Here is a 27459-nt window from a genome sequence, read left to right as displayed (position 1 = left end):
ATCTCTGTCAAATACCAGGTGCTCTTGAAACAAACACAGAGATAAATCGAGGCAAGGAAAGCCGGCCATCTTGGATCTAGCCAGTTCAGTCTGGTTTTCTCTTGGGCATTTGTGGCATCCTATTGGTAAAACACAACTAGCCTGTATGGCTAAAAAACAAAACAAAAAAACAGTTTCTGCAACTGGGACCTGGGCTGCATAGCATGGGTGACAATACGAGCTTTAGTCAAATGGCCAAACCTCTCAGAGCCTCTATTTTTATATCTGTAAAAGAGGGGCAATGACAGCACCACCCACAACAGGATCCTTTGGAGGACTGGCCTGGCAAATCCATGGAATGCTGCTGCCTTTGAAGCTGTGGTAATAAACAAAGAACAACCAAAGGAGAAAAGCAAAGGCTGTTACTTCAGAGCTTGCTATAGCAAGGGAGTACGGCAGCATCACTTGCATTTGGCAGAGACTCAAAGGCAGGCAGAGAGGTGTGAAAGCTTTATAATGGAAAACAGGAAAGGCTACGAGTGTGCCCTTGCTGGAGGCCGTTGGCACAGAAAAGCAGAAGGCGGGCTTGTTAGAAGCAGGACGTCCCAGGTGACTGATTAGGCTTTCTCTGGCTGGTCCTAAATTAGAAGAAGGGACAAAAATTAGGGAGGCTGTTAGTTGTTGATCAAGCCCTGGCCATTCGGAGCTGATTGTTACAGAAGTGATTGTTTAGCTTCCTGCATTGTCACTAGAGATAGTAATCTGGCTTCCTGTGAGTCCGAATTAAAGAAAGCTGGCTTCCTGGGCTGTTTTTAAGAGGGTTGGTTTCCTAGGTTGCTTCACCTCGTGAGTCAGAATTCTTATTTTTATAGATGGTCTGACAATTTTCAGTCTGTATACTGGTCTCTCAAAGCACTTTTTAGATGTGATGGTACCTAATCAAAGATCAACATGGGGGACTTCCCTGGTGGTCCAGTGGTTGAGAATCCATCTTGCAATGCAGGGGACGCTGGTGTGATCCCTGATCGGGGAACTAAGATCCCACATGCCACAGGGCAACTAAGCCTACGTGTCACAACTACTGAGCCCCCACACTCTGGAGCCTGCATGCCACAACTAGAAAGAAGCCCACGCACCACAACGAAGATCCCACGTGCAGCAACTGAGACCTGACGCAGCCAATAAATAAATAAATATTTTTAAAAAAAGAGAGAGACCAGCATGGATAAATCTGCTCCACGGAAGACCATATGATTCTTTGTTAGTAGAACTGAAAATAGATGGTCCCAGAGACCAGTAAAGGGAAAAGCCAAAAGAAAATTTTCAGTCCTGGAAGAAGAAACAGAATGCAGGGCTCTGTTCCAGTTACTTCTTGCTGTGGAACAAACTCAGTGGTATAAAACAACAACCATTTTATTATGTTCACGATTTCTGGGATCAGGAAAACAGACAGCTTCGTGATATCAAGCCTCAGATGAAAAGATTCAAAAGGCTGAGCTTGGCTCAAATGCTGGAGGCTAGAATCACCCAGAGATGTCTTTACTCACTCACTGTCAGCTGGGAGCTCAGCTGGGGCTATCAACTAGATCATCATCACACGTCCTTGCCAATGTGAATGCTTGGGCTTCCTCACAGCATGGTGGCCAGGTTCTGGGTTCATGGAGGGAAAGCATGTGGAGAGCAAGTGTTCCAAAAGACCAAGGCAGAAACTCTATGGCTTATTCTGACCTAGCCTTGGAAGTCACACGCTGTCACCTACACTGCATTCTTTTGATTACAAGTGAACCACTAAGGTTGGCCCAGATTCAAGGGAGGGGGATTAGACCTTCTGCTGGGTAGGAAAATGGCAAAATCCTATCACAGGAGAGCATTCGGTTGTAATCAACTTTGGAAAATACAGTGACTCACAGGCTCCCTCTTTACAAGTTCACGGTCTATGATAAAAAGCAGAAAATATAACAAGCTGCAAAAATCACGTGAATCAGGCAAGGTTTCTGCTGCAGCAACTGCTTCTGGCTGATTTAAGCAGAAAAGGAACAAATTAAAGGATCCTGAGCTGTTCAAAGAGTCTCCAGGATGGCAGGGAACCAGGCTTGGCAGGTGTTGCATGTTGAATTATGTCCCCTCAAAAAGAGATGCTGAGTCCTAACCCCCAGTACTTCAGAATGGGACCTTATTTGGAAATAGCGTCTTTACCAAGGTAGTTAAGTTAAAATGAGGTCACTAGGGTGGGCCCTAATACAATATGACTGGTGTCCCTATCAAATGGGGAAATTTGGAGACAGAATTTTGTATGTGAAATTGCCCCGGGTTGGAACATCACAGCAATATCGCATCTTGTTTGGTCAATACAGTGCTTTAAGGCATGTTCTAATGAGCTGTGCAAAAGGAGGCTGCAGAGGAGGCTGGAAAATGTCTTTATCTTGGGCAGGCTTCTGCCCAGCTAAAGTTCAGGATTCTTTCCAAGGAACAAGGAGACATGGATAGTGCCTTCATGGTACCAAATGACTCCAGTCTCCATGTTCACAGCTCCTCGAGAGAAAGCAAGGCCAGGCTGTGTCTGCTGATTCAGGGAGCCTCCTTGGTTGCTTCCAGAACAAGGGATCTCTTGTTCCATAACTCTGAACCACCGTCCTTCACGTCACTCTGATTGGACCAATCTGAACCAATCCCTAAAGCCAAAGGAATGCAGCACTCTGATTGGTTTAGGTCTGGATGGCTGCCCATCCCTGATCCAATCACGGTGACGAGGGGTGGGACTATACAATGGGACTAGCTAATGAGAAGCCCACCCAGAGCTGGGAGTGGGCTCAATCCCGCCTAAACCCCTGGAGGCCTCCCACTGGCGGAGCAGTGGCCGGCGCTGGGGAGACACCCACATGTCCACTCTACCAACATTAATCAACTAATCACATAATTAAGTTAGTAAGCTATGAAGAAGTGTATCAGGAGTCTCCTTGGCCTGGGGTTGTCAGAGCAAGCAGATTCGGGGAGAAGGGGCTCCGGATGTTGCAAGAAGCCTGGGCAATGGGGGAAGGGGGCGGAAAGGGACTGGGAGGCTCCCTGCATGCACAGACACAGCCTCCGCCTTGCCTCTCCTCCTGAGTCACTCACAGAAGCCACTGAATTTCCACTTGCTCCTGTGGGCATTCAATAAAGCAGAAGGTGCAGAAGTTGCTAGCACAGTGTCTGGAAGAGGGACAGCCTTCTATCCTCTGCCCAGATGCAGCCTCTCTTGGCCTCGCTTTGCACCTCTGCAAAATGGGCCTAATTTAGCCACCTCCCTGGGCTGCGGAGACAGCTATCAAATATGCCCAAGTATCAGACAGTCTGCATATAGGCTCTCCCCTTCCTCCTGATGACAAGATTAAATTTCAAAATGGGCTTTGGACACTTTGAACAGGAAAACTTTTAGGGAGATGGGTGACATAGGCAAAGGTCGACTTAAAATATTTATTAATGTGATTACACTATTTTATATATATATAGAGAGAGAGAGAGAGAGTGTGTAGTCCATTTAGAAATAAGTCTTCACTACTCACACAGAGCCTGAAATAGCTCATTCCCACCATTCAAGGGCTCTCAGGACACAGGCACCTCTTTCAAAATCCGCCTGCAGCGGTCATTAGGCTCTCCCCCATGGTGTGACAAGATAGCTCCCAGTGGCTCCAGGCTTATATTCCACCAGCTCAGCCACCCCAGAGGAAAATAGTACCTTGTTCCTGATAGTTCCAACAAAAGCCCCAGGGCTGCCTCTCATTGTCTTAACTTAAATCACGTGTTCTTACATGAACCAATCACCATGGCCAAGTGTTAGAATGCTCTGATGGGCCAAACTTGGGCTATTTGTGTAGCCTTGGAGCCAGAGACAGACCCAGCTCCGCATGATCAAATGGATTGAGAGTGGGGAGGGGTTCCCCAAGGGAAAACCGGACTTAATTGCTAAAGAATGGGAGTGGATGGTGGGCAGGCAAACGCATCAGATGGTACCTACCTTTGGGGGAGGGGGGTAGGCGGGAAGGAAAGGGGGAGGGGGCCTGTTTCCCCAGGGGACAGTCTATTCATGAAAAATTCCTTCCTCATGAGATCAGTCTCTTCAGGACTTTGTCTCCTGACCTTGATTCTGAGCTGGTTGCAGGTAAAATGTCTAATTTCACTGCCACTCGGTAATCCCCAGAAAATGAAAGCAGCAATCTTGTCTCCTCCCTCAACTCTTCCTTGTGTGTTAGTTTCTTGACCTTCATGATTCCATTTGTCTTTCTCCAAATACATTCTAATTTAGGGGGGGCGGGGGGAGACAGACAGCTTTCACCTCCCAGCCCAATTCCCATCAGTAAATCGACACATATATGTTGAGGGCCCACTATGGGCCAGGCACTGCTCTAGGCACTAGAGAGTTTGGTGGGAGAGGAGGTGGGGGTCACATCTAAGTTCAGTGGGAAAGGATGCTGTGATTGATTAACAATGTCTGCCACAGTCATATCAAAGGTAGTGGAGGCACATAAGCCATCCCTGCTAGACATCTTTCTTAGCTCAGGTGATTCAAAAAGAGGTGATGGGACAGAGTTGGCCCACAGGCCACAGTTTGCCATAGTCTCTAGAGCAAACTAAGACTTAGAGACTGCAAAATGGCATAGAACTGGGCTGTGAATGGCAAAAAGTTCCCACGATAGGAAGCCTACCTGAATATCTTGTAATCTCCAGAACCAAAACTAGACACCACGTATCCTGACCCTCTGACCAGCTTTCTTTCCAACAGAGCCAATGATTCTCTATAAGTCTGAAATATTTCCAAATAAAAAATTTTTTAATTTTGATGGTTTTTTAAAGTTATAATATTTTTAGAGATTTTTTCTTTTTTATTTATTTATTTTTGGCTGTGCTGGGTCTTCATAGCTGCGCACGGGCTTTCTTTAGTTGCATTGAGCGGGGGCTACTCTTCGTTGCGGTGAGTGGGCTTCTCATTGTGGTGTCTTCTCTTGTTGTGGAGCACGGGCTCTAGGCACGAGGGCTTCAGTAGTTGTAGCATGTGGGCTCAGTAGTTGTGGCTCGCGCAGGCTCTAGAGCACAGGCTCTAGAGCACAGGCTCAGTAGTTGTGGTGCATGGGCTTAGCTGCTCCACGGCATGTGGGATCTTCCTGGACCAGGGCTTGAACCTGTGTCCCCTGCATTGGCAGGTGGGTTCTTAACCACTGCGCCACCAGGGAAGCCCTAAAGATTTTTTTAATTGATGTGGACCATTTTTAAAGTCTTTTATTGAATTTGTTACAATATTGCTTCTGTTTTGTTTTTTGGTCTTTTGGGGCACAAGGCATGTGGGATCTTAGCTCCCTGACCAGGGATCAAACCCTCATTCCCTGCATTGGAAGGTGAAGTCTTAACCACTGGATCACCAGGGAAGTCCCTAAAGTTATGATATTTTTAAAGGCTTTGAATCACATGGTGAAAAGAATTCCTTTTTCTACTCTTTTTGCATGATTCTGATAGTGGCAAATGAAAGTCTCGATCAGATTCTAGTCGGCCTTTAATGCCTTTCTAATACTTGCTAACTTTTACAAAGAGAAAATCAGCGAACATATAGAGCTACAAGTCTAAACCACTGTTTCACTTTATTTTCCCACTTTCAACTTACCTTGGGCTGTACAGTTTTTTTGTTTTTTTTTTTTGCGGTACGCTGGCCTCTCCCTGCTGTGGCCTCTCCCGTTGCGGAGCACAGGCTCCAGACGCGCAGGCTCAGCGGCCATGGTTCACGGGCCCAGCCGCTCCACGGCATATGGGATCTTCCCGGACCGGGACACGAACCCGTGTCCCCTGCATCGGCAGGCAGACTCTCAACCACTGCGCCACCAGGGAAGCCCTGTACAGTTCTCTTTTCATTCACAATGTAACAGCTTCCGCCTGGTCTCTCTGCTTCCACTCCTACTCCCATGGTCTGTTTCCCATTCCGCAGCCGGAGAGATCCTGTTAAAATCAGGCAACCCTCGCTTCCAAGATGGCAATACTTTCAAGAGTAAGCTCTCTGAGCCTGACTGCATGCCTTCTAGCTCACTCGGTACCAGCTTTGTTATACAATAAATTGTGTCCCCCCAAATTCATGTTGAAGCCCTAACCCCCAATGTGACTCTATTTGGAGGTAGGGCCTTTAAAGAGGTGATTAAATTTAAATGAGGTCATAGGGTGGGAACCTAATCCAGTATGACTAGTGGCCTTATAAGAAGAGGAGGAGGGAACTCCCTGGTGGTCCAGTGGTTAGGACTCAGTGCTATCACTACAGGGGGCCCGGGTTCGATCTCTGGTCGGGGAACTATAATCCCACAAGCCACGTGGTGCAGCCGAAAAAATAAATAAATATAAAAATTAAAAAATAAAAATACCATTAGAAGAAAAAAGAAGAGGACGAGGAGACACTAGGGATGCATATGCGTGGAGAAAAAAGCAGGTGACGTCATAACGAGGAGGCAGTCCTTTGCAAGCCGAGGAGAGAGACCTCAGGAGAAACCAAGCCTGCTAACACCCTGAGTTTAGACTTTCAGTCTCCAGAACTGTGAGAAAATAACTGTTGTTTAAGCCGTCAAGTCTGTGGTGTTTTGTCATGGCCACTCTAGCGGACTAATATAGGATCTTACTACAGCCTAGGAAATGGCTACCCTTCCTTCTTCCTTCACCACGACAAAACCAGATTTAAATATAATGATAACAGCTACAGTGAAGAGGGCCTGGCCTTTATACCTGTCCATGTCTGAATTTCTTAAATTCTCCGAATAGCCTTGGGAAGCGGGACTATTATATTCCCATTTTGCAGATGGAGAAATCGAGATTCAGAGAGGTGAAGTGACTGCCTCAAGATCACACACCAAGTATAGGAAACGCCAGTGTTGCAGTCAGGATGAGCTGGGTTATGCTGCAGTGACAGGCAACCCCACACTCTCCATGGCTTAGAACATCAAAAGGCTCTTTCCCTGCTCATGCTACGTGTTCATGTCAGGTAGGCAGACGTGACAAGGGTCAGGAGAGCTCTGTGTCACATCTCCTCATTCAGGAACCAGGCTGACAGAAGGACTGTCCCTACTATGCAGGGAACGGGAGGGAACCTGGCAAAGCATGCACTGGTTTTTAAAGGCTTCCACCCAGAAGTGACACTCCTACTCGCAGTTCATTGGCCAAAGAAAGTCACATGGCACAATCTAAGGTCAAGAGGGCTGGGCAGGTGCAATTCAACCACGTTTCCAGAATAGGGAGAACCAAAATTTGTATGAACAGCCCAGTCAATACACCATCAGGATTCACACCAGAGCCCACACTCAACCACTATGCTTTCCTGAGAGAAATTTCCAGGCAGGCCTGCCCTCCCCCATCTATTCCTTCAATGGCCCATTCATTCATTCAGCAAGTGCTGGACCAGAGTGGTGAGGTTGGCTGGGGAAGAAGTGCACAGAGCTGAAAGGTATTTAGAATGAAACATTGATAGAATTTTGTCCTGGATTAGATGTGTGGGATGAGGGAGAAGGGTGTTGTCAATAATGTGTTCCTGGGGCTTCCCTGGTGGCGCAGTGGTTGAGAGTCCGCCTGCCGATGCAGGGGACACGGGTTCGTGCCCCGGTCCGGGAAGATCCCGCATGCCGCGGAGCGGCTGGGCCCGTGAGCCACGGCTGCTGAGCCTGCGCGTCCGGAGCCTGTGCTCCGCGGCGGGAGAGGCCACGGCAGTGAGAGGCCCGTGTACCGCAAAAAATAATAATAAAATAAAATAATGTGTTCCTTCATCAATTCAATATTTATTGACCACCTGCTGTGTGCAGCTGTTTTAGGCTCTGAGGAGATAGCCATGAACAACACACACAGAGATCCCTACCCCCAGAGATCCGACAACAAACAGCATCGAATGTAACGTCCAGCTACGAGGAAGAATGCAACAGGTGCTGAGGAAGCTGGGGTACTAGAGCAGAGGAACCCCCAGGTGCCTGGTTTGCCAGTGAGGGGTAGGAGACAGTGGTGGCGTTCAAACTGCAAGAGGACCCGGTTTGCAAGAAATGAAGACATACGTCCACACAAAAACTTGTCCACAGATGTTCATAGGAGCATTATTCATAATAGCTGAAAATTGAAAACAACCCAACTGTCCATCAGCAGATGAATGGATAAGCAAAAGTGGTCTGTCCATACTGTGAAATATTACTCAGCCATTAAAAGGAATGAGACACTGATCCGTGCTACAACGTGGATGAACCTCGAGAATATTACGCTAAGTGAAAGAAGCCAGACACAGAAAACCACGTAGTGTATGATTCCACTCATGTGAAATGTCCAAAATACGCAAATCCATTGAAACAGAAAGCCAGTTAATGTTTGCCAGGGCCTGGGAGGGAGGGGGCATGGGGAGTGACTGCTAACGGGGACAAGGTTTCTTTTGGGGGTGATGGAAACGTTCTAAGATTGTGGTGGTGGTCGCACAACCCTAGGAACATACTAAAAACATTGAGCTGTGCACCTGAAATGGGTGAATTGTATGGTATGTGAATTACATCTCGATAACACTGTTCAAAAAAAAAGGAAAGAAAGAGAAGGGAAGGGTTTGGGAGGACAGTCTTGAATTCAGTTCAGTGTGTCAGCAGGGGAAGGCACCTGGAGACCCGGGCTGTAGGACTGGGGACAGTGAACGTGAGTGCACCCTGCAGTATGGTCGCCCAGGAAATGTCTTCTTTTGTCACTGGTTGGGTTTGGGCTTTGCTGGATCGGTCCTGGTTGCCAGACTTGTAGGCAAGACACAACTCAAGGCGGAGCCAGCAGGGGGCAGCAGAGAGCCACGCAGACCCACGGACCAGGGCCTGGCCGCGTGGTGTCCTGCATTCACCTGCCTCCAGCCTCTGCCCCTTTCTTTACCCTTCGGGGCTCCCAGAGAGTCCACACAGCTGCCCAGGCCCAGAAACATGGGCGCATCCCTCCCTCGGTCTCACTGGGGCAGGCACTGGACCCTGCCCCCTAGTCGCCTGAGCTGGACGTTCCCCCCTCCTCTCTACAGCCCAGCCCTGGGCCAGGCTGCCGTTTTTTCTCCCTTTGCCTCCCCAGCCTCCTACCTGGTCTCCTGCCCTCTCCAATCCTCCCAACACAAGACAGCCCAAGGGATCTTTCTAAAGCCCAAACCCGACGCTGCCTCTCTCTGCTCAGAACCATCCGTGGCTCCCCAGTGCCCTTAAAGTCCAGGCTCCTCACCACAGCCTTCAACTGATTGCCAGGTCTGGCTCCTGGGGGGCCTCTCAGCCTTACCTCTCAGACCCCTGTCCCTCACCTCCACCCTGTGGACTGTGATCTGAGGGACTGAACTTCTTCGAGAATCTCGCATATTCCCTTCCATGCCCGGAGCCACATCACTTCACTCTACCTGCCCCAGGTCCGTATTCATCCTCCAGTCTCAGCTCAGATGCCTCTTCCTCCAGGAAGTCCTCCCTCACTCCAAGCTGGGTCAGATCCCCACCTCTGAGTTTATATCCACCCCAGCCCTGCCCACTCTGGGTCGTCACTGTCTGGAAATGGGCTTATCTCCCCACTGGACTGTGAGCCCCCAGAGGGGGCTGCCTCAGTCACCCAATGGGTCCCAGTACCACCCAGCACAGGGCAGGGGCTCCAGGAATGCGTGTGGAATAAGTGAACATGTGTGGATTCTCATTACCTATATCCTTCCCTTCCTGTGCCCAGCATCTCCATTCATTCATTGGCAAATGTTTATTGAGCAACTACTATACACCAAGCTCTGTCAAATGAACTCAACTAGGCACCAGACCAGCCCCCACTCTCAGGGAGCTCAGAGTCTAGTGGGGGAGGCAATATGGAAGCCAATGTAATAATAATTAATAATAAGCATTTCTTGAGCATTTACCAAACGTCATGCACTGTGTTAAGTGCTTTACTTATTTATTTTATCTGCAAAACAGTTTCATAAGGCAAGTACCATGATTATCCCTATTTTACAGATGCAGAAACTGAGGCTAAGAAAGGTCAGATAAGGGACTTCCCTGGCAGTCCAGTGCTAAGGACTCTGCGCTTCTACCACTGGGGTCACGGGTTCGATCCCTGGTCCAGGAATTAAGGTCCCACATGCCACACACAGCCGGGGAGAAAAAAAAAAAAAAGAGGTCAGGTCACACAGGCTGTCAAGGGACAAACTGGGAATGGAAGCAAAGTCTTGCTAGCATCCAAGCTTTATCCTGTGCACGTTTCCAGTCTGAAAGGAAGAGGGACCAAGATGTAACCCACACCCACTAAAATTTAGTTGGGATCTGTGTGGCCAAGCAAAGGTCACCAAGGACAGGGCAATGCTTAACCCAAAGGAGGTATCGCTGATGGTGGGTTCAGTGTTTGGCCCAATTAGGAAGAGACCAATGTCCTTGGCTGGGACTGGGAGCTCCCAGGCTCCTTGACTCTCTCCACCCCATCTCTACCCACCAGGGGTCACTGCCCACCACTACCTACTTCCCGTGAGTCCATCGGCACGTCTAGATTCTCAGGGCTGTGGCTCCTTGTTTTACAAACGAGGAAGTGGCTGCGTGGGGAAGGAAGTGGACTGGGCCATGACCAAGAGTGATTATGATTCATGGGGAAAACCCTTCTCTCCCAAATTCAACCCCTTTGTGTGCAAAAGTACATTGCACTCTGAAAGAGTCTGCCGGGGTCACATGGTGTGGGTAGCTTGGCTTCAGAGGTGTAAACACCCCCTCACCACCCTTCACACCTTTGATGAGAGTGCAGGCTTGTCTCTGTATCTGGGGGAGTGGGCTGTGTTGAGACCGAGGTATTTTTATCTGCTGGACACACTGGGGCTCCATGGAGGATTTCGCTTGAGGAAAGCGTTCCACGGATGAAGCAAACATTTCAAAATATTGCACCATTTTTGGATCTCGGCACCAGGAAACCCTTGGGGGTAATGAAAGGGTTCTAAAACTAGATTTGGGGAATGGCTGTGCAAGGTGAATATTATGGGATGAAAAGTATGCCTCAGTGAAGCTGGTAAAGAGATTATGACATTTAGGAGATGATTGGAAATTTGGTCACTGACTGGGTATTGAAGATACTAAGGAATTGTTCATTGTTGATTTTGTTTTCACATTTTAGGCAAAATAATGACACTGTGAGGGTTGGTTTTTGTTTTGTTTTGTTTCTTGTGAGTCCTTATCTTTTAGAGATACAGGCTGAAGTATCTCTGAATAAAAGGATACCATGGCTGGAATTTGCTTTCAAATAAATGAGAAAGGATCATGGGTAGGGGAGAGGAAATAAGATGGGCTCAAGCTGGGTGATGGATGTGGGGAGGGACATTGCTCTGCCCTTGATGACTGTGTAAACTGTGGAAGTTTTCCAGAATAAAATATGGCTTTTAAATTGCTTTTAACCATAACTCTAAACCCAAGTCCAACCCATCCCATACTCTTGATGGGAAAAATGAGGCCCCGAGAGGAAGGATACCTAGCCAGGTCACCCCTCCCAGGTCCTTCTGGCCCTTTGGGGGTCCCCAGAGAACCGTGGCACTCTCTCTGCTCCCCTCCACCTCCCTAATTCTGCCCTTCACTTCCTGCCCTCAATCACCTTCCTGAAAAGCCCAGCCCCTCACATGTACCAACCTGTCCCCCTGCAGCCCCTCACCCCACACTTAGACCCTTCCCTTCTGTCCCTCATTGGCTCTCAGACCACAAGCTGGACCTTACCATCACCTGACTCATCTATAATGGGCCACCTCGTGGCATCCAAAGCGCCCTGTTCTGGGTTCCCTGCTCCTTCTATAACCAGCTCCTCCCACTGCCCCCTCCCTCGCTCAGCTCCAGCCACACCCACCTCTTGCCATCCTCACACTCACCCAAGACCTTCCTTCCTCAGGGCCTTTGCACTTGCTGAGACTTCTGCCAAAAACACTCTTCCCCCAGATCGGTCACATTCCCCCTCGGTCACCTCCTTCAGGTCTCAGCTCAAACATCACCTCCTCAGAAAGGCCCTCCCTGACCCCTCCCTACGAAAAGAGCAATCCCTGCCCCTCCCAACCCTCTTGCCCTATTTCATATTTTTATAGCGCTTATCTCCACCTGACATGATACACTTTATCAGTTTCCTGATTATGGCCCATCTCCCTCCAATAGGATTTAGCCCCACAAGGAAAGGGTTGTTGCCTGTCTGCCCAACACAGCGTGGCAGATAGTCCGTGTTCAATAAATATTTGTTAAACGATTGAATGACTTGGAAAAACCCAGGTGAATGAGGTGAGAATGGGGACAAGGAGTGGGGGAAGGGACGGGTATCCAGCCAAAAGGAACAGCCCGTGAGAAGGTCTGAGGCTTGCCCCTCCAATCCACTGTTCCCTCTGGGACAGTAGCCTGGGTGTTCTTTCGAGGGTGAGGAATTAAGGGGACATAACAGCCTCCCCAGGACCAAGGCCAGACCTTGCCAGGCCGGCACAGGAAGCCACACCCTGAAGTCAGATCCATGAGTAAATATTACATCTCCCTCAGCCTCGCTCTGAAGAGATAAGGGGAACAGAAAAGGGGGGTCCAGAAACCCGCTTCAGCTTCGCCCAGGAGGACAGGACAAAGGTCCTGCCACGGGAGCCCAGGCCATCTTACAAATATTAAGTCAGTAGTGGGTGGGGTCTCAGCAGGGAGACAGAATGAGGAGGTCCCAGGTCACCTCCCACTCCCTAGGGCATTAATGATGTGGCTGGTGAGAAGAGAGAGCCGGGGTTGGGGGAGAGAGCTAACAAAACAAGGTCAGAGAAACTTGTCCCCAGCTGCGGAGGAGATAACGACTTACCCACTCTAACCTCCTGAAGCTAAGGCCTGAGCCTCAGTTTCCTTGTCTGCAAAATGGGTTCTCAGGGAGGGAGGGTGATGCTGGCTAACAGGGAAAGCCAACAATGTCAACATGGATAATGAATCATTAGTAAGATATACCAACCATCTGGCCACTTCTCTTCTCTTTGGTCCACCACCTCCTGCTTGGCCCCGGGCCATGCAGTAGATACGATGTGAGCCACATATATACTTTAAGATGTCCTAGTGTCACATGGAGAAAAGTAAAAAGAAACAGGTGAAATGAATTTATTTGACCCAACCTAGGCAAAATGTTATCATTTCAACATGGACTCAATATAAAAAGTGAACAATCTATTTTGCATTCTTTGTGTGTGTGTGTGTGTCTGCAATAAATCTTCAATATTTGGTGGGGTTTTTTTTTTCACCTTCAGAATCTTTTTTTTCCAGTTTTATTAAGAAAAGTTGACATAGGGAGTTCCCTGGCAGTCCAGTGGTTAGGACTCCTTGCTCTCGCTGCGGAGGGCCTGGTTTCAATCCCTGGTCGGGGAACTAAGATCCCAGAAGCCACACAGCACGGCCAAAAGGAAAAAAGAAAGAAAAAATGGACACATATCACTGTATAAGTTTAAAGTGTACAGCATGATGATTCGATTTACATATATTATGAAATGATTATCACAATAGGCTTAGTTAAATCTATCATCTCCTATAGATACAATAAGAAGAGAAAAAATTTTTAATCTGTAGATGTTATGAGATGAAGTTTTAATACCTCCACCTCTCCTCTCATCCTCTCCCCAAAATTTTATCATACTTTTAATTATATCAATAATTAGCGTTTGCACCAGTATAACAACGTAAATATTGTTCGCTGCAGAACCTATTAGGATACTGTGATTACGTGTCCTTTCTCTTCTTTCAGTTGAAGTGAGATTGACCTACAACACTATGTTAGTTCCAGGTGCACAACACAGTGATTCAATACTCCTATACATTACAAAATATTCACCACTTTGGTATGTACTTTTCACTCACAGCTCATCTAAACTCGGATAGGCTAATGGTAGTGGCTACCATACTGGACAGCACGGCTAGACTATTGCAGTCACCCCACTCCCTCCCAGCATCTGCCCTCACCTCCCACAGTCTGTTCCCCACACTCAGCCAGAAGATCCTACTGACACCTAAGTCAGCTCCTATCCTTCTTCTGCTCACATCCCTCCCAGGGCTCCCATCTCAGAGTAAAAGCCAAAGTCCTCCTGCAGCCGACAGTGCCCTGCAGGATCCGCCCCTGTTCCCTCTCTGCCCTCGCTCACTCTGCTCCAGCCACACCAGCCTCACACTCACCAAAACACTCCTGCCTCAGGGCCTTTGCACTTGCTGTTCCCTTCGCCTGGAATTCTTTTCCCCCAGATTCAGCACAGCTCCCCCATTGAGTCTCTACTCCAGTGTCGCCTCCTAAAACATCTTCTCTCGGCCCTACATGAAACAGTGTCCTAGACACCTCCATCCCCTCCCCTGCTTTCTTCTTCTCCATAGCATTATCTCCACTGATATAGTATACCTGTTTGTGTTTATTTGTCAGTTGAGTATCTCCCCAAACAAAAGGTCAGTGCTATGGGGCAGGGATTTTTGTCTGTCCTATTTGTGGCTATAACCCAGCGCCTAGCACGGTGCCCGGCACCTGGTAGATGCTCAGTAAACATTTGTTCAAAGGTGAATGAACAATGGCCCCCACGTACCCGGTGCCCACTTTGGGGCAGGCACAGCATTGAGCCTTCCACGCGCCTGCTGTCTCTCACTCTCAGAGGAATCCCAGGGAGGTCAGTGTCAGGATCACCCACCACCCACCTCCCAGACAGGCAATGGCCCCTGCCCAGGGTAGCCAGGTTAATTTCTGCCCGCTGGGCCTGGCACGTAGTAGGTGTTCAAGAAACTGCAGGGCTCAATTGGACCAAATATCTGGGCTCGTGTCCGGGAGCACCTGAGGAAGGGCTGGGGCGGCGAAGGCTGGGAGCAGATCAGGAAGGGCAAGGACAGCAGAGGAGGGTCAGTGTGATGCTGTGGGTGGTAATGGAGCCATGGCGGAGTCTGGACAAAAGCCGGGATCTGCCCCCAAGTCTCTAATAGCCGCAACTCTTCTCGCTCCTCAGCCAGACGGCAAATCACCAGAAATCTGGACCTCCCTGGAGACTCCTCTCTCTGTGCCACCTACCCCTGGTGTCCAGTTCCACAAACACTCTCTCAGCCTCTGCTCTGTATCCAATCCTGTGCTGGGCAGTGCTGGGGACACGGTGGTGACCACAACAGCCCTGGTCTTGCCCTCCCACGACTCATAGTCCATTTGAAGAAACAGACCAACGCCCTGGCAGTAAGGACCCGGGGTGGTCAGGGCTGGGACTGGGGATGAGGGGTGCACCTAACCCAGTATGAGAGTCAAGGAGGGCTTCCTGGAGGAGGAGGAGTTGTTGAATAGGCAATGGAATAGAGCAGAGGGAAGCAGGGGTGTGCTGGGTAGAGAGAGCGCCAGTGAGGCAGAATAACTGGAGCAGAGAGTTCCCAGAAGGAAGGGATGTTCCGTGAGGCTGGTCAAGCAGGCAGGGGCCAGGCCATGCAGGGCCACGGTGAGGAGCTGGGCTTTCTCCTGAGGGCACTGGGGAGCCATAGCAGGTTCTGGGCACCACGAGGGGGCCAAACCAGGGCCAGAGACCAGGGAGGAGTTGGGAGGGGAAGCCAGACAAGGTGGGCAGAAGACCTGGACCAGGGCAGGGGCCATGGGGAGGGAGACAAAGGCACACAGGGCATTTAAGAGGCAGGCGAGATAGGGCGTGGTACGCGGTGGGCAGAGGGGGATTGGGCTTCAGGGACAAGGCCCAGCCTCTCGGTCCCAGTGATGGTGGATGTTGACGCCAATCCCTGATAAGAGGACGGGAGGAGGAGCGGGTCTGGGGGAAGATGTTGTCGCGGTCAGTTTGGGACAGGGTGAGGGAGAGGTGCCCAGGGACATCGAGGGAGGGGGGAGGCATCCTGAATGACACTTAGGACGAGGTCCCGGGCTCAGGGGAGAGGGCTGGGCCAGGACAGAGAAGGGTGAGGTGAGGTCACAGGAGGGGTGGAGGCAGCAGGAGGCGCCAGGTCACCCACAAGTCACCTGGCCGCACCCACCCCTCTCACCTCACACTACCCCCGCGTCAGAGCCCCTCCCTGCCAGGGCAGCTCAGGACGAGGTGCTGGAGGAGCAAACCAGGACAGGTGAGCCACAGGTATGGCCCACTGCCCAGAAGCAGGATGCTCGGGCCTTGGAGAAACCAGGACCCAGAAGCTATTAAGATACCGATAATAGCACGTTTGTCAAGAATGCTCTTCCCCCAGATCCCTCCATGGCCTCTGCCCAGCATCATCTTCCCAGAGACATCCTCCCTGACCCCCCCCCACTCTGCCCCCGACTCCAAAATCACCAGCCCCCTTCCTGGCTTTTTTTTTTTTCTTTCTTTTTCTTTTTTGGCCGTACTGAGTGGCATGCGGGATCTTAGTTCCCCCACCAGGGATTGAACCCGGGCCCCTGCATTGGGGGCACGGAGTCTTAATCACTGGACCACCAGGAAAGTCCCTTCCTGGCTTTATTTTCCCCCCCCCCAAGCACTTACCTCCATCCAATGTGAAATAGACTTTGTTTATTTGTTTACCCTGCGAATGTCAGCCCCACGAGGGCAGGGATTTTACCTACCAGCCTCTAGGACGGTGCCTGGCAGACAATCTAGGCTCACTAAATATTTGTAGGATAAATGAATGAGTGATTTCTTGAGGCTTGCTCAGGGCCAGGCATCGTGCTAAGTATTTCACACTTCATTTTTCACAACAGTCCATGAGGAGTGTACGATCATGACTCCCATTTTACAGATGAGGAAACTGAGGCCCAGTGGGCTCCATAACTCGCCCGGGGTCATGGAAGCTAGGAACAGTGGAACTAGGTCCAGTAACGTCAACCACACCTCACGTTTGGGACCCGACTCTGCCTGGTGCTGGCTAACTTCCTGACATGTAGCATCTGCTCTCAACAGCCCCGAGTAGGGGCCACACCACCCCTCTTTTTCAGAGCAGTCAATGGAGACTCAGGAAAGGGCTGCTCCAGCCCCACTTCCAGTAAGTGCAGAGCCAAGGTCAAAACGGGACTCTCTCTAGCCCCGAAGTCTCCACATACACCCATTTGACATCTAGAAAGAACAAGGCCTCAGGAGGAGAAGAGAGAGAATGTGGATTTCTCAGCCCCACGCAGGAGGCCGAGAAGCAGAGCCCCAAAGGAAGCGTGCAGCCACCAGCCTTCCCTTCTGTGTGGCTTTGGAAATAGAGCCACGCGGGCCTCCCCCGCCTGCCGGAACTTGGGTAAGTCAGAGCCCTTACCTGGTGCCTCAGTTTCCCCATCTGCCAGTGGGGCTTCTGACAGTGCTCACATCACAGGGCAGCCACTGAGATGACACCTAAAGGTCACCCACAGCTTTGGGGCTGGGAAAACGGCAGTCACAACAGATGGGTTTTATCCCTTGGTGACCCCCAAGTTCACCAGGGAGACCAGGGACTGGGCCGTGGGTTAAGAACTGCCTTAAAATCTTCCCCTGCCCCTCCTTCCTCCTCCCTGATGACCTGGTTCTTCTCCTGGTACCAAACCTGGGCCCTCGGCACAAAGAAGTTTAGGCAGCGCCCCAGGAGGCCTGGCCAGGTCGTGGCCCCTGGCCCGTGCCTGCCACACCTGCTCTGGTACCCAAACGGGGCCCCAGATCCTCGGTGACTCGATCCCTCCAAATTCAGGTGATCTCCCCCGGCTCCAAATCACCGAACCCTCCCACGTCCGGCGCCAGACGGAGCCAAACCCCAACCAGGAAGGGTCTCGGAGCGTCGGGCCACCAACGCCGCTGTCTCCAAGAGCTGGGTTTGGGGTGAAAGATGGTGCTGACCAGATGCAGCTGGCTCCTCCTCAGTGGTGAGCGAGAATGGCGCCCCCAGAACCTCAGCCCCCACGGCCTCAGGGAAGGGAGGGGATCCCCGGCCTGGGGAGGGAAGGCGTCAGCCGGAAATCCAGCGCGTCGGGAGGACAGCTCTGCTTCCCACAGGCACAATTTGCTCCACTAAGAGACACCAGTGTGGGGCAGGCCGGGGACCGTCACCCAGAGAGGTCTTCAGGGTGGACTTTGGAGATTTCTAAGAGCCGGGTGTACGCTAGGGCAAGGGAGCCACTGCTATGCCTTCATTCACGTGGCAAGCTCTTACTGAGCTCTGGAAGCCTTAACTAGAGCAAGTTGTAACCAGCCACTCTGCCCCTCCCTCAGGCTATGGTTTGGGCAATTGCCTTCCTCCTCTCAGCCTCAGTTTCCTCATCTATGAAATGGGCCTAACTCCTGGGGTCGTTTGAAGGTCATTCCAAGCGGCGTTTACTAGTGCTTGCTGGGTGCTGTTCTAAATGCTTTCCACGTATTCATAACCACCCTATGAAGAAGGCCCACCCATGACCCCCCACTCCATAGACCAGAAGCCTGAGGCTCAGAGAGGTCAAGGCACCGGTCGGGGTCACACAGCCAGAAAGTGGCAGGGCTGAGTGCTAGACGCAGAGGCCTCGCTCACAGTCAGCCTTTATCAGCACGGAAAGTACCAGAAACGAAGCCAAGCATGTAAGCACTTCTTACGTGAGAACCAGCGCGGCTTCTCAATCCAGGCAACCACACACAATTCAAACCCAGGCAGCCCCGACCAGCTAGTCAGGTTTGGGGCTTATCTGTTGGGTTGAGAACAGAAGGGGTGGAGTGTATTAATCACGGCCCTACTTTCTGCCTCTGGAGAGGCAGAGGAAGGGCGCTGGACCGGGAGTCGGGGCCCAGGGGCTACACGAGGCAGCCTGATCTCGTAAGTGGAGGCCTAGTGACTCTCACAGCGGTGGGGGGCGGGGGGGGGAACCCTCTGGGTGGTATCCAAGGTCCTGCAGGCTGAGAGTGTGCTATGAGCTTGCTATGAGCAAAGCCTTAAGCTAGATCTTTAGCACAGCCCATCAAATCCAATCCTCAGATCATAGCCCCCTCACCAGGACTGAGACTCCACACCTGGCTGACAGTTACTGAGCACTTACTTGTGGTAGGAACACATGTGCCAGGAGCCACGTCTCCTCCTCCATCAAACGTGGGGAGCGATCAAGTCCACCTCATCCCACCCCTCTGGCTCCTTTTCCTCAGCCGCTTTCCTGAGCGCGGGGGCCGAGATCTCTATCACCTCCGAGCCTGCCCAGCCAGCCGAGGGCGACAACGTCACACTGGCTGTCCAAGGGCTTTCAGGGGAGCTGCTTGCCTACAACTGGTATGCGGGGCCCACGCTCAGTCTGTCTTACCTGGTGGCCAGCTACATCGTAAGCACAGGCGATGAGACCCCTGGCCCGGCCCACACGGGGCGGGAGGCTGTGCGCCCCGACGGCAGCCTGATCATCCAGGGCGCCCTGCCCGGGCACTCGGGCACCTACATCCTGCAGACTCTCAACAGGCAATTTCAGACGGAGGTGGGCTACGGACACTTGCAGGTCTATGGTGAGACACCCCCCAGAGCCCCCTTTTCCCCAGCTGGGCTTTCCCATCTCCTTCCCAATCCTTCTTTTAAAAACAACAACAACAACAAAAAAGAAATTCTAAAAAATATTAAAACCATCACAAAAAAAAAAACTGACCTAAAATAACATTAAAATGCTCACCTCCTCCCAGATGGCTTCTGGGATTAAACCTGCCTCTCATCCTGTTCTTTGCCCCTCTGGCTGGGGGTTCAGGGGCACCACCGGGATCCAGCCATGCCCCCTGCCTGGGGAGGGGGAGGCCCTGGAAGCAGGCAGTGCCCGGCCCCCTCCCCCTCTGTCTGTTGCCCCACAGAGATCCTGGCCCAGCCTGTGGTCATGACCAACAGCACGGCGTTGGTGGAGCGCCGGGACACCATGCGCCTGGTATGCAGCAGCCCCAGCCCCGCCGAGGTCCGCTGGTTCTTCAACGGCGACACCCTGCCCATCGCTGTCCGCCTCGGCCTGTCCCCTGATGGCCGGGTGCTGACCCGGCACGGCATCCGCAGGGAGGAGGCCGGAGCCTACCAGTGTGAGGTCTGGAACCCGGTCAGTGTCAGCCGCAGCGAGCCCATCAACCTGACCGTGTACTGTGAGTCCTCCTGGCCCAGCCCCTGCAGAGATACCCAGTGCCCCAACCCCATAGATGGGGAAACTGAGGCCAGGAGAGAGTGCCCAAGGGCATGCAGTGAGTCAGTAGGCCAGCTGGGGTTAGAAACCAGGGATTCCCCATAAAATGCACTTGACCCATCTCCTAAGGACGAAAGACCACCTTTGAAATTGAATAATCCTTCCCTTTGAATCAATACCTCCAGGACTGGTGGGTTTTGAAAGGGAGGGGGGACGGCGTGAGTGGTAGAACGGGAGGGGAAATAAAATTAAAAACATAACCAAAGCATGGAGTCATTCCCAGGGGCAGCAGATATGCAGTGTACCATCCAGAGAAAGGAAGTCACTCAGGTACACGAGGGCCGGCAATGTAGAGAAACTTAGAACCTAGAATCCTACACCCAGGGCATTCTGGATTTAAGAAGCACTGGATTCTAGACTCTGAGAATCCTAGAAACTCTAGAAGCAGAGAGTCTTAGAATCTTAGAATCTAATTCTAAAACCTTAGAGCCACCCAACCCTAGAATCTTAGAAACATAGATTTCTAGAATCTTAGAATCCTAGAACATAGAAACATCTGCTCTTGGAACACTAGAATTCTAGACTCTTAGAATGGCTTATCAGAAACCATTTAGACTTTTTTTTTTTTTTTTAACGGAACCATAGATTTCAAAAATATCTTGAAATGTTGTCTGGCCCAACACCCTCTTTTTACAGAAGAGAAAACTGAGATTCCCCTGAGAGGGAAGGTGATGGTCAAGATCTCAGAGCGAGTTAGAGATCCATGTGGGATTCGAAAAGGCCAGAGCTCTTTTTCCCCTCCAGATATTCCCAGGGGCCCATCCTGGTGGAAAGAAAGCCAGGGGGGTGCCCACCTCGACCACCCTCTCCCTCCACTGCCCCATTTCTCTCCCTCCCCCCCCTCACAGTTGGCCCAGAACGCGTGGCCATCCTCCAGGATTCCACCGCCCGCACGGGCTGCACCATCAAAGTCGACTTCAACACATCCTTCACGCTGTGGTGCGTGTCCCAGTCCTGCCCGGAGCCTGAGTACATGTGGGCCTTCAACGGGCGGGCCTTAAAGAACGGCCAAGACCACCTCAACATCAGTAGCATGACGGCAGCCCAGGAGGGCACGTACACGTGTATCGCTAAGAACCCCAAGACCCTGCTTTCTGGATCTGCCTCAGTGGTGGTCAAACTGTCTGGTGAGTCGTCCCCAGCCTGACCAACCCCCCCCCCCTCCATGGAGGCCCAGTTGGACTCAAGCTTTGGCTGCTCTACCCGCCATTAGGCTACCATTTGCCCAAGAGATGATTGGAGAGTGAGAGATTCTCAACCCATGCGTTGGCCAAGTGACAAAGTGGCATATCAGGTGGACCCTCTTCATCCAGGTGACAAAAAGAGGAAGTCTGTGCCTTGTCACCCAGAAAACAACTGACGAATCAGGCTCTCTTCCTTGAGGGTTGGCAAAGGGAGAAATGGGCCGCATGTCCCAAACCGTGCAGCTGCAGAGTGGGAAAACATTCGGATGTCCCTTCCTATGGGTGCCCGTGTTCTAAATTCAGTCTGTCACAGCTGCTCCAGGCTGGACCCACTCCCTGCCAAACAGACAGCTGAACCTCAGCGCATCCAACTAGATAACCCAGTTATCTGGCCCAGATGCCGGTGTGCGCCTGCGCACACACGCATACACGCATACGCTCCTGGAAAATCACAGCCAGTCGTCGGCAAATGGAAAAACACAGCGAGAGAGGCGCTGTCTCGCCTCTGTCCTTAAACAACCTGGCGGTGGGGGTAGTGCAGACACAGCTGGTTTTCTCAGAGATATCAGGATCCTCAGGGGACGTTTTATCATCCCCTGGGGATGGTGGCTTTGAACATTAGGGCCTCATTCATTCCGCCTTGGTTCCTTCCCAAGCGGCCACCATCTCCCAGGGACAGCGGGAACGGTCCTTCCCTCCCTCCTCCCTCCCTCTTACTAACAGGCTGGGCCTCATCCAAAGGGTGGATACTCTTCCACCCAAAGCAGAAATGGCATTCCCAGAGGTAAGTGTACCTCCTGCCCCACCCTACTGGGGCTTTGGCAGCTGGTCTTGGCAGGAGACAGGGGGGTGGACCAGATGACCTCAGGCGCTGTCCAGAGCCCTGTCTGTGCAGGTCAAGATGGGGGGTGTCCGAGGTGTGCAGGTATGTGCAGGGAGTGGGTAGAGTGCCCCCAACGGCCTCCTAAACTGTCAGCACCCCTGCGGCAGGTGCCAGGGGAGAGACAGAGGAAAGGGAGACGCCACCCTTCTTCCACCTGGGGCAGACTGATCTGATGGAGGAGACATGGTCTCTGCCCTTGCAGAGATGGCCTTGAAACAGGGAAGCGTAGCCTCCCTATTCAAGAGCTGCCAGTTAGGGAGAAGCAGCAATGCCTCATGCTCCATTCTAGCAGTGATGAAGGAGACACGACAGCCACCCTCAGTGAGCTTCCAATCAGGTGGAGGAGACACCGGAGACATTTGAGGAGATCTTATAATCTGATGGGGGAGACATGGTCTTGAGGAGACATGGCTTTTCTTTTTTTTTTTTTTGAGAATTCCTAGTCTGATGGGGGAGACACAGTTCCCACCTTTGGGGTACTCCCGATCTGATGGGGGAGTACAAGCCCCGCACTTTCTAGGAATTTCCAGTCTGATGGGACAGACACGCCCCCATTCAAGTTCTGGGGTCCCCAGCCTGACTGGAAAGACCCAGTCTGATGATAATCTGGAATTTCCAATCTGATGGAGGAGACATGGCCTCCCACCCTCTGGAATCTTTCAATCTGATGGGGAACTATAGTCCCCCTATTCTGAGGTCTCTTGAGCTGACGGAAGAGACAACACCCGGAGTACACAGCTCCCAGCTATCCGATGGGGGAGACACGGCCCCCATATTCTGAGAATTTCCAATCTGATGGAGGAGACATGACTCAACCCTCTAGGGTCTTCCAGTTTCATGGGAGAGATATTCCCCCAAAGGCCGGAAATTCCTAGTCTAATGGGGGAAGAGACAGCCCCCATTGGGGTTTCTCAATCGGACGGGTGAAGACAGCTCCCTGGCAGGCAGGCATTGCTGAGACACAAAATCCACCTCCATACCACACAAGTCACCCCCTTCCTCTGTCTCCCTCCCGCCAACCCGCATGGGGAGTGCCAGCCGGGGGATGCATAGGTGAGCTGGTTGGGGGGTGGGCGGCGGACGCTCTGCCCCACCAAGGCCCGGGTGACCCAGCCCCCCTCGCTCTCTCCCCAGCGGCCGTGGTCGCCATGACAATCGTGCCGGTGCCGACCAGGCCGATGGAGGGCCAGGACGTGACGCTGACCGTACACGGCTACCCCAAGGATCTGCTGGTCTATGCCTGGTACCGTGGGCCTGCCTCTGAGCCCAATCGGCTGCTCAGCCAGCTGCCGTCGGGGAACTGGATCGCAGGCCCCGCGCACACAGGCCGGGAGGTGGGCTTCGCCAACTGCTCGCTGCTGGTGCAGAAGCTGAACCTCACCGACGCCGGCCGCTACACACTCAAGACCGTCACGCTGCAGGGCAAGACTGAGATGCTGGAAGTGGAGCTGCAGGTGGCCCGTGAGTGTGGGGGAGGGGACGGGGAGAGGGGGGCCTCTTTTCATAAAGGACTCCCAGAAGAGGGGCTCCGCTTCCTCCATCTGACTTGGGACTCCCCCAATGGAGCTCTTGCCTCTTCTATCAAACTGATGACCTGGACCAGGGGTAGATAGGCTTCCTCCATCAGACTGGGGACACTAAACGGGGCTTCCATGCCTTCTCTCTTCTGTAAGAGGCACACCAGACCAAAGGTTTTAAAATACCGTGTGTAGTCTGAGGGTAAGGCATCCTTTTTCCTGGACCATAAAACCCGGGAGATATTGCCTCTACCACCATACTGGAGGAATAGGCTAATGATGGTCGTTTACCTCTCCCATCAGACTAGAGGTATAGAGGGCGGAACATGCCTCCCTCTTCAAACTGTCATCCTAGACAACGGGGATCATGTTTCATGCTTTGCGTTACAGTAAGAGTGAGAACAGAATTCCTACCCTCAGAAGGTAAATTAATCTCTCAAACTGAAATAGGGACGATCTCCTCCATCAGGATGGAGATTTCTAGGTGGTGGGAATTGTGTTCCCTCTTCAGACTGGAAATTCCCTGTGTTCAGGAACAATGTCTCCTCCATCAGACTGGGAGCTCCCAAAAGTCAGGAACAATGTCTCCCCCATCAGACTGGGAGCTCCCAGATGTTGGGGACCGTGTCTCCCCATCAGACTGGGGGCTCCCAAAAGTCAGGAACAATGTCTCCTCCATCAGACTGGGAGCTCCCAGATGTTGGGGACCGTGTCTCCCCATCAGACTGGGGGCTCCCAAAAGTCAGGAACAATGTCTGCCCCATCAGACTGGGAGCTCCCAGATGTTGGGGACCGTGTCTCCCCATCAGACTGGGAGCTCCCAAAAGTCAGGAACAATGTCTCCTCCATCAGACTGGGAGCTCCCAGATGTTGGGGACCGTGTCTCCCCATCAGACTGGGAGCTCCCAAAAGTCAGGAACAATGTCTCCCCCATCAGACTGGGAGCTCCCAGATGCTGGGGACCGTGTCTCCCCATCAGACTGGGAGCTCCCAAAAGTCAGGAACAATGTCTCCTCCATCAGACTGGGAGCTCCCAGATGCTGGGGACCGTGTCTCCCCATCAGACTGGGAGCTCCCAAAAGTCAGGAACAATGTCTCCCCCATCAGACTGGGAGCTCCCAGATGCTGGGGACCGTGTCTCCTCCATCAGACTGGGAGCTCCCAAAAGTCAGGAACAATGTCTGCCCCATCAGACTGGGAGCTCCCAGATGCTGGGGACCGTGTCTCCTCCATCAGACTGGGAGATCCCAGATGTTGGGAACCGTGTCTTCCCATCAGACTGAGCATCCCCAGAGGTCTGAGATGTCATGTCCCTGGAGCCTTGCCTCTCCCATCAGACCAGGAAGTCTCAGAAGCCATGTCCCTGAGTTAAAGACAGTGACCCCCCTCCCTCAGACTTGAAGCTTCCAGGATCAGGGACCCAATCACTGACAGACACCCTAGCACCCTCCCCATTCACTCATCAAACTCTAGTTTCCTGGGTCAGCGTTGGGGGGAGAAGGCTGGTCAATGACAGCAGGCCACCCCCGATGAAGCCTCGGAATTCCTTTTCACTCTGTCTCTCTTCTCACAGTCAACCTCCCTTCCTCGCACAAGGACCAACGCCACCTTCCTGAACCTGAACCTGGCACAGGCTGAGCATGGGGCGGGTGGGGCCGCTGGGAGGCCAGGGTTGGGCAGGGGAGCAGAAGGAATGGGGGCACTGGGGACCTGGTCCCCTACCTCCCTGACGACCTCCTCCACCCCTGTGCCCCATCCTCCCCCACAGCCCTGGAGTAGCACCATGGCCCTGGAGACCTCCAGAGAGACCAGCTCTTCGTGCCACCCTCCTTGTTTCCTCCCCCTGAGTGGAGGACCACTTGCTTCCAGCAAGGATGCAGGACCATGGTTCACGGTTCTCCTGCTTCCACCCTAGAGTTAGAGCCAACAGGGCCCTACTCCTTCACTGAGCTGTCGGAGAGCCACAGAGGCTATAAACATCCTGGTTAACACACGCCTGTGTCAGCCTCTCCTTCCACCACTCCCAGCTCTGCCATTCCTGGTCATCACACTCGCTTCTTTTCCCACCCAGGATGCTTCTCAGTCTGGCTGCATGCATGCACAGGGGTGCCCAAAGCTCAGGGTTCCCAGTCCCTACTGCTTGATGTCAGGGCCTTAGGCCCTTCCCACATCTCCCCAGGTTATATCTGAGAGTCCTGCTTCCCAGTGACCCAAAGAGTGCCCCTCCTGTGGCACCCAACAGCTGCCCTGTTTGAACACGGCCCTCCCCTACACTGCGCCTCACTCCATAACCCAGGGACTGATTTGTGCACAGGACAAAGAATGACCAAATTTCCCAAGAAGAGTTCCAGCATCTTCTGGCCCTCATCCATTTAACCAAAGATGCCCTTTTGTGTCCTCCATTGTCCTGGGATTCCCCCACTCCCACGCCATGTATCTCAAACATCACTTGCACAGTCCTAAAAATATCTCCCTCCTCCTCTAAACACACAAAAAAGCCCCTATGAATAAATGAATGCAAATGGGGAAGGGGTGGGGTTGAGGGGTGGAGAGCAGGGGAGTGGGAACCAGAAGGGGTGTGTCTTCTAACTCCTCTCACTAGTAGGGTATGAGCCGCAAGCCTAACCCAGCCAGGATCACCTACTATGGGGAGACTCTTGGTGTTAGTCAGAAGTGGTAATAGCAGACTCCAGGCTTGGGGTAGAAAGAGAGATTTGGGCAAGGATGGAAAGGCCTAGTAGAGAGATTTCCCAGAAACTTTCAAGACAGATCCTTTCTGGGGATGGCCATGTTGAGCTGAGATGGTGAGTGGTGAAAGGTACCCAGAATGAGGGTTATAAAATCTGGGTTAGAATCCTGCATTTGCTATGGATTCACTAGACTCTCAATTTGTCCATCAGCAAAAATGTGTGGACTTAGGATAGACTAGAGTTTTCCAAACCATTTTATTACCCTCAGAGCCCTTTCTTCAAATGCGAACTTACATGGTAGGTCAATATATTATTTAAAATAGCAATGCAATAAAAGTAGATATCAATTCAAAAGCTACAGTCCTCCCTCTCACCTAATTTCTACACATTTTTGAAAAAATCCTTAAATTTAAATAATACTTGGATTACAGAGGCAATTAAAATGCAAAATACCAACCAGAATCAATGGCCAGTGGAAACATTATATAGATAGATAGAGAGAGAGAGAGAGAGAGAGAGAGAGAGAGAAAGAAACTGTGGGATATGGCCAAAGCTGCACTTGGAGGGGGAATGATAGCCTTAAATGCTTAAAGGCATTGAGAGTACTAAAAAGAAAAGATTTTGAAATTGAGCAAAATAAGGTTGCCACTCAAGAAACTAGAAAAAGTCCATGAAATAAACCAAAGTAAAAAGGTAAGGAAGTAAGAAAAGTAAAAGCAGAAATGGATGAAGTATAAAATAAAACATAGAGTTAGTCAATAAAGCCTAGAGCTGGTTCTTTGAAAATACCAATGAAATAGACAAACTTTTTGCAAGTATGACAAGAGACAGAGGAGACTAATATATAAAATAAAAGAGAAACTGTTCTGATTGAAGTAGAGCAGGTTAGATGCTCAATAAATATATATATTGAGGGAAGAGAATAGTTCCCCAACAGCCACTTGCCTCTCCTCTTTCATGATGGCAGGCACTGCCTCCCATAAAAGAAGCTGAAAGTGTCAGGTACTCACTTTCCCCAACTGCTTTGCAGCTGTTGGTCGCCATGTGACCAATTCTGGCCAACGAAGGAAGGAGAGAGCTAAAAGTTCTGTCCACTGACTCTGCCCCACCTGAGTGGGCACTAAGGGAGCTCCATGGAGTTTGAAAGT

The 27459-nt window shown here is 51.5% G+C and overlaps 1 protein-coding gene across 1 annotated transcript; it reads left to right on the top strand.

Annotated features, from left to right (window-relative positions):
* Positions 1-17708: 17708 nt before the first annotated feature.
* CEACAM16 (CEA cell adhesion molecule 16, tectorial membrane component) lies at positions 17709-25595 on the top strand. The gene is made up of 6 exons (XM_060289004.1): positions 17709-17745; positions 18986-19330; positions 19664-19939; positions 20886-21164; positions 23239-23565; positions 25390-25595. Exons 1-6 carry the CDS (start codon positions 17709-17711, stop codon positions 25398-25400), a joined length of 1275 nt encoding a protein of 424 aa, XP_060144987.1. The 3' UTR covers positions 25401-25595.
* Positions 25596-27459: the final 1864 nt, after the last annotated feature.

The sequence above is a fragment of the Globicephala melas genome, chromosome 19 (genome assembly GCF_963455315.2).
Source record: "Globicephala melas chromosome 19, mGloMel1.2, whole genome shotgun sequence".
In the NCBI taxonomy this organism is placed as follows: Eukaryota; Metazoa; Chordata; class Mammalia; order Artiodactyla; family Delphinidae; genus Globicephala; species Globicephala melas.
The sequence above is the reverse complement of the archived record's forward strand: the minus strand, read 5'-3'. Positions and strand labels throughout refer to the sequence as shown.

Coding starts and splice junctions, on each gene's coding strand:
- CEACAM16 (XM_060289004.1), top strand. CDS start 17,709: ATGGTGCTGACCAGATGCAGCTGGCTCCTCCTCAGTG. Junction 19,331..19,663: donor CGGACACTTGCAGGTCTATG/GTGAGACACCCC, acceptor GTTGCCCCACAG/AGATCCTGGCCCAGCCTGTG. Junction 21,165..23,238: donor AGTGGTGGTCAAACTGTCTG/GTGAGTCGTCCC, acceptor CTCTCTCCCCAG/CGGCCGTGGTCGCCATGACA.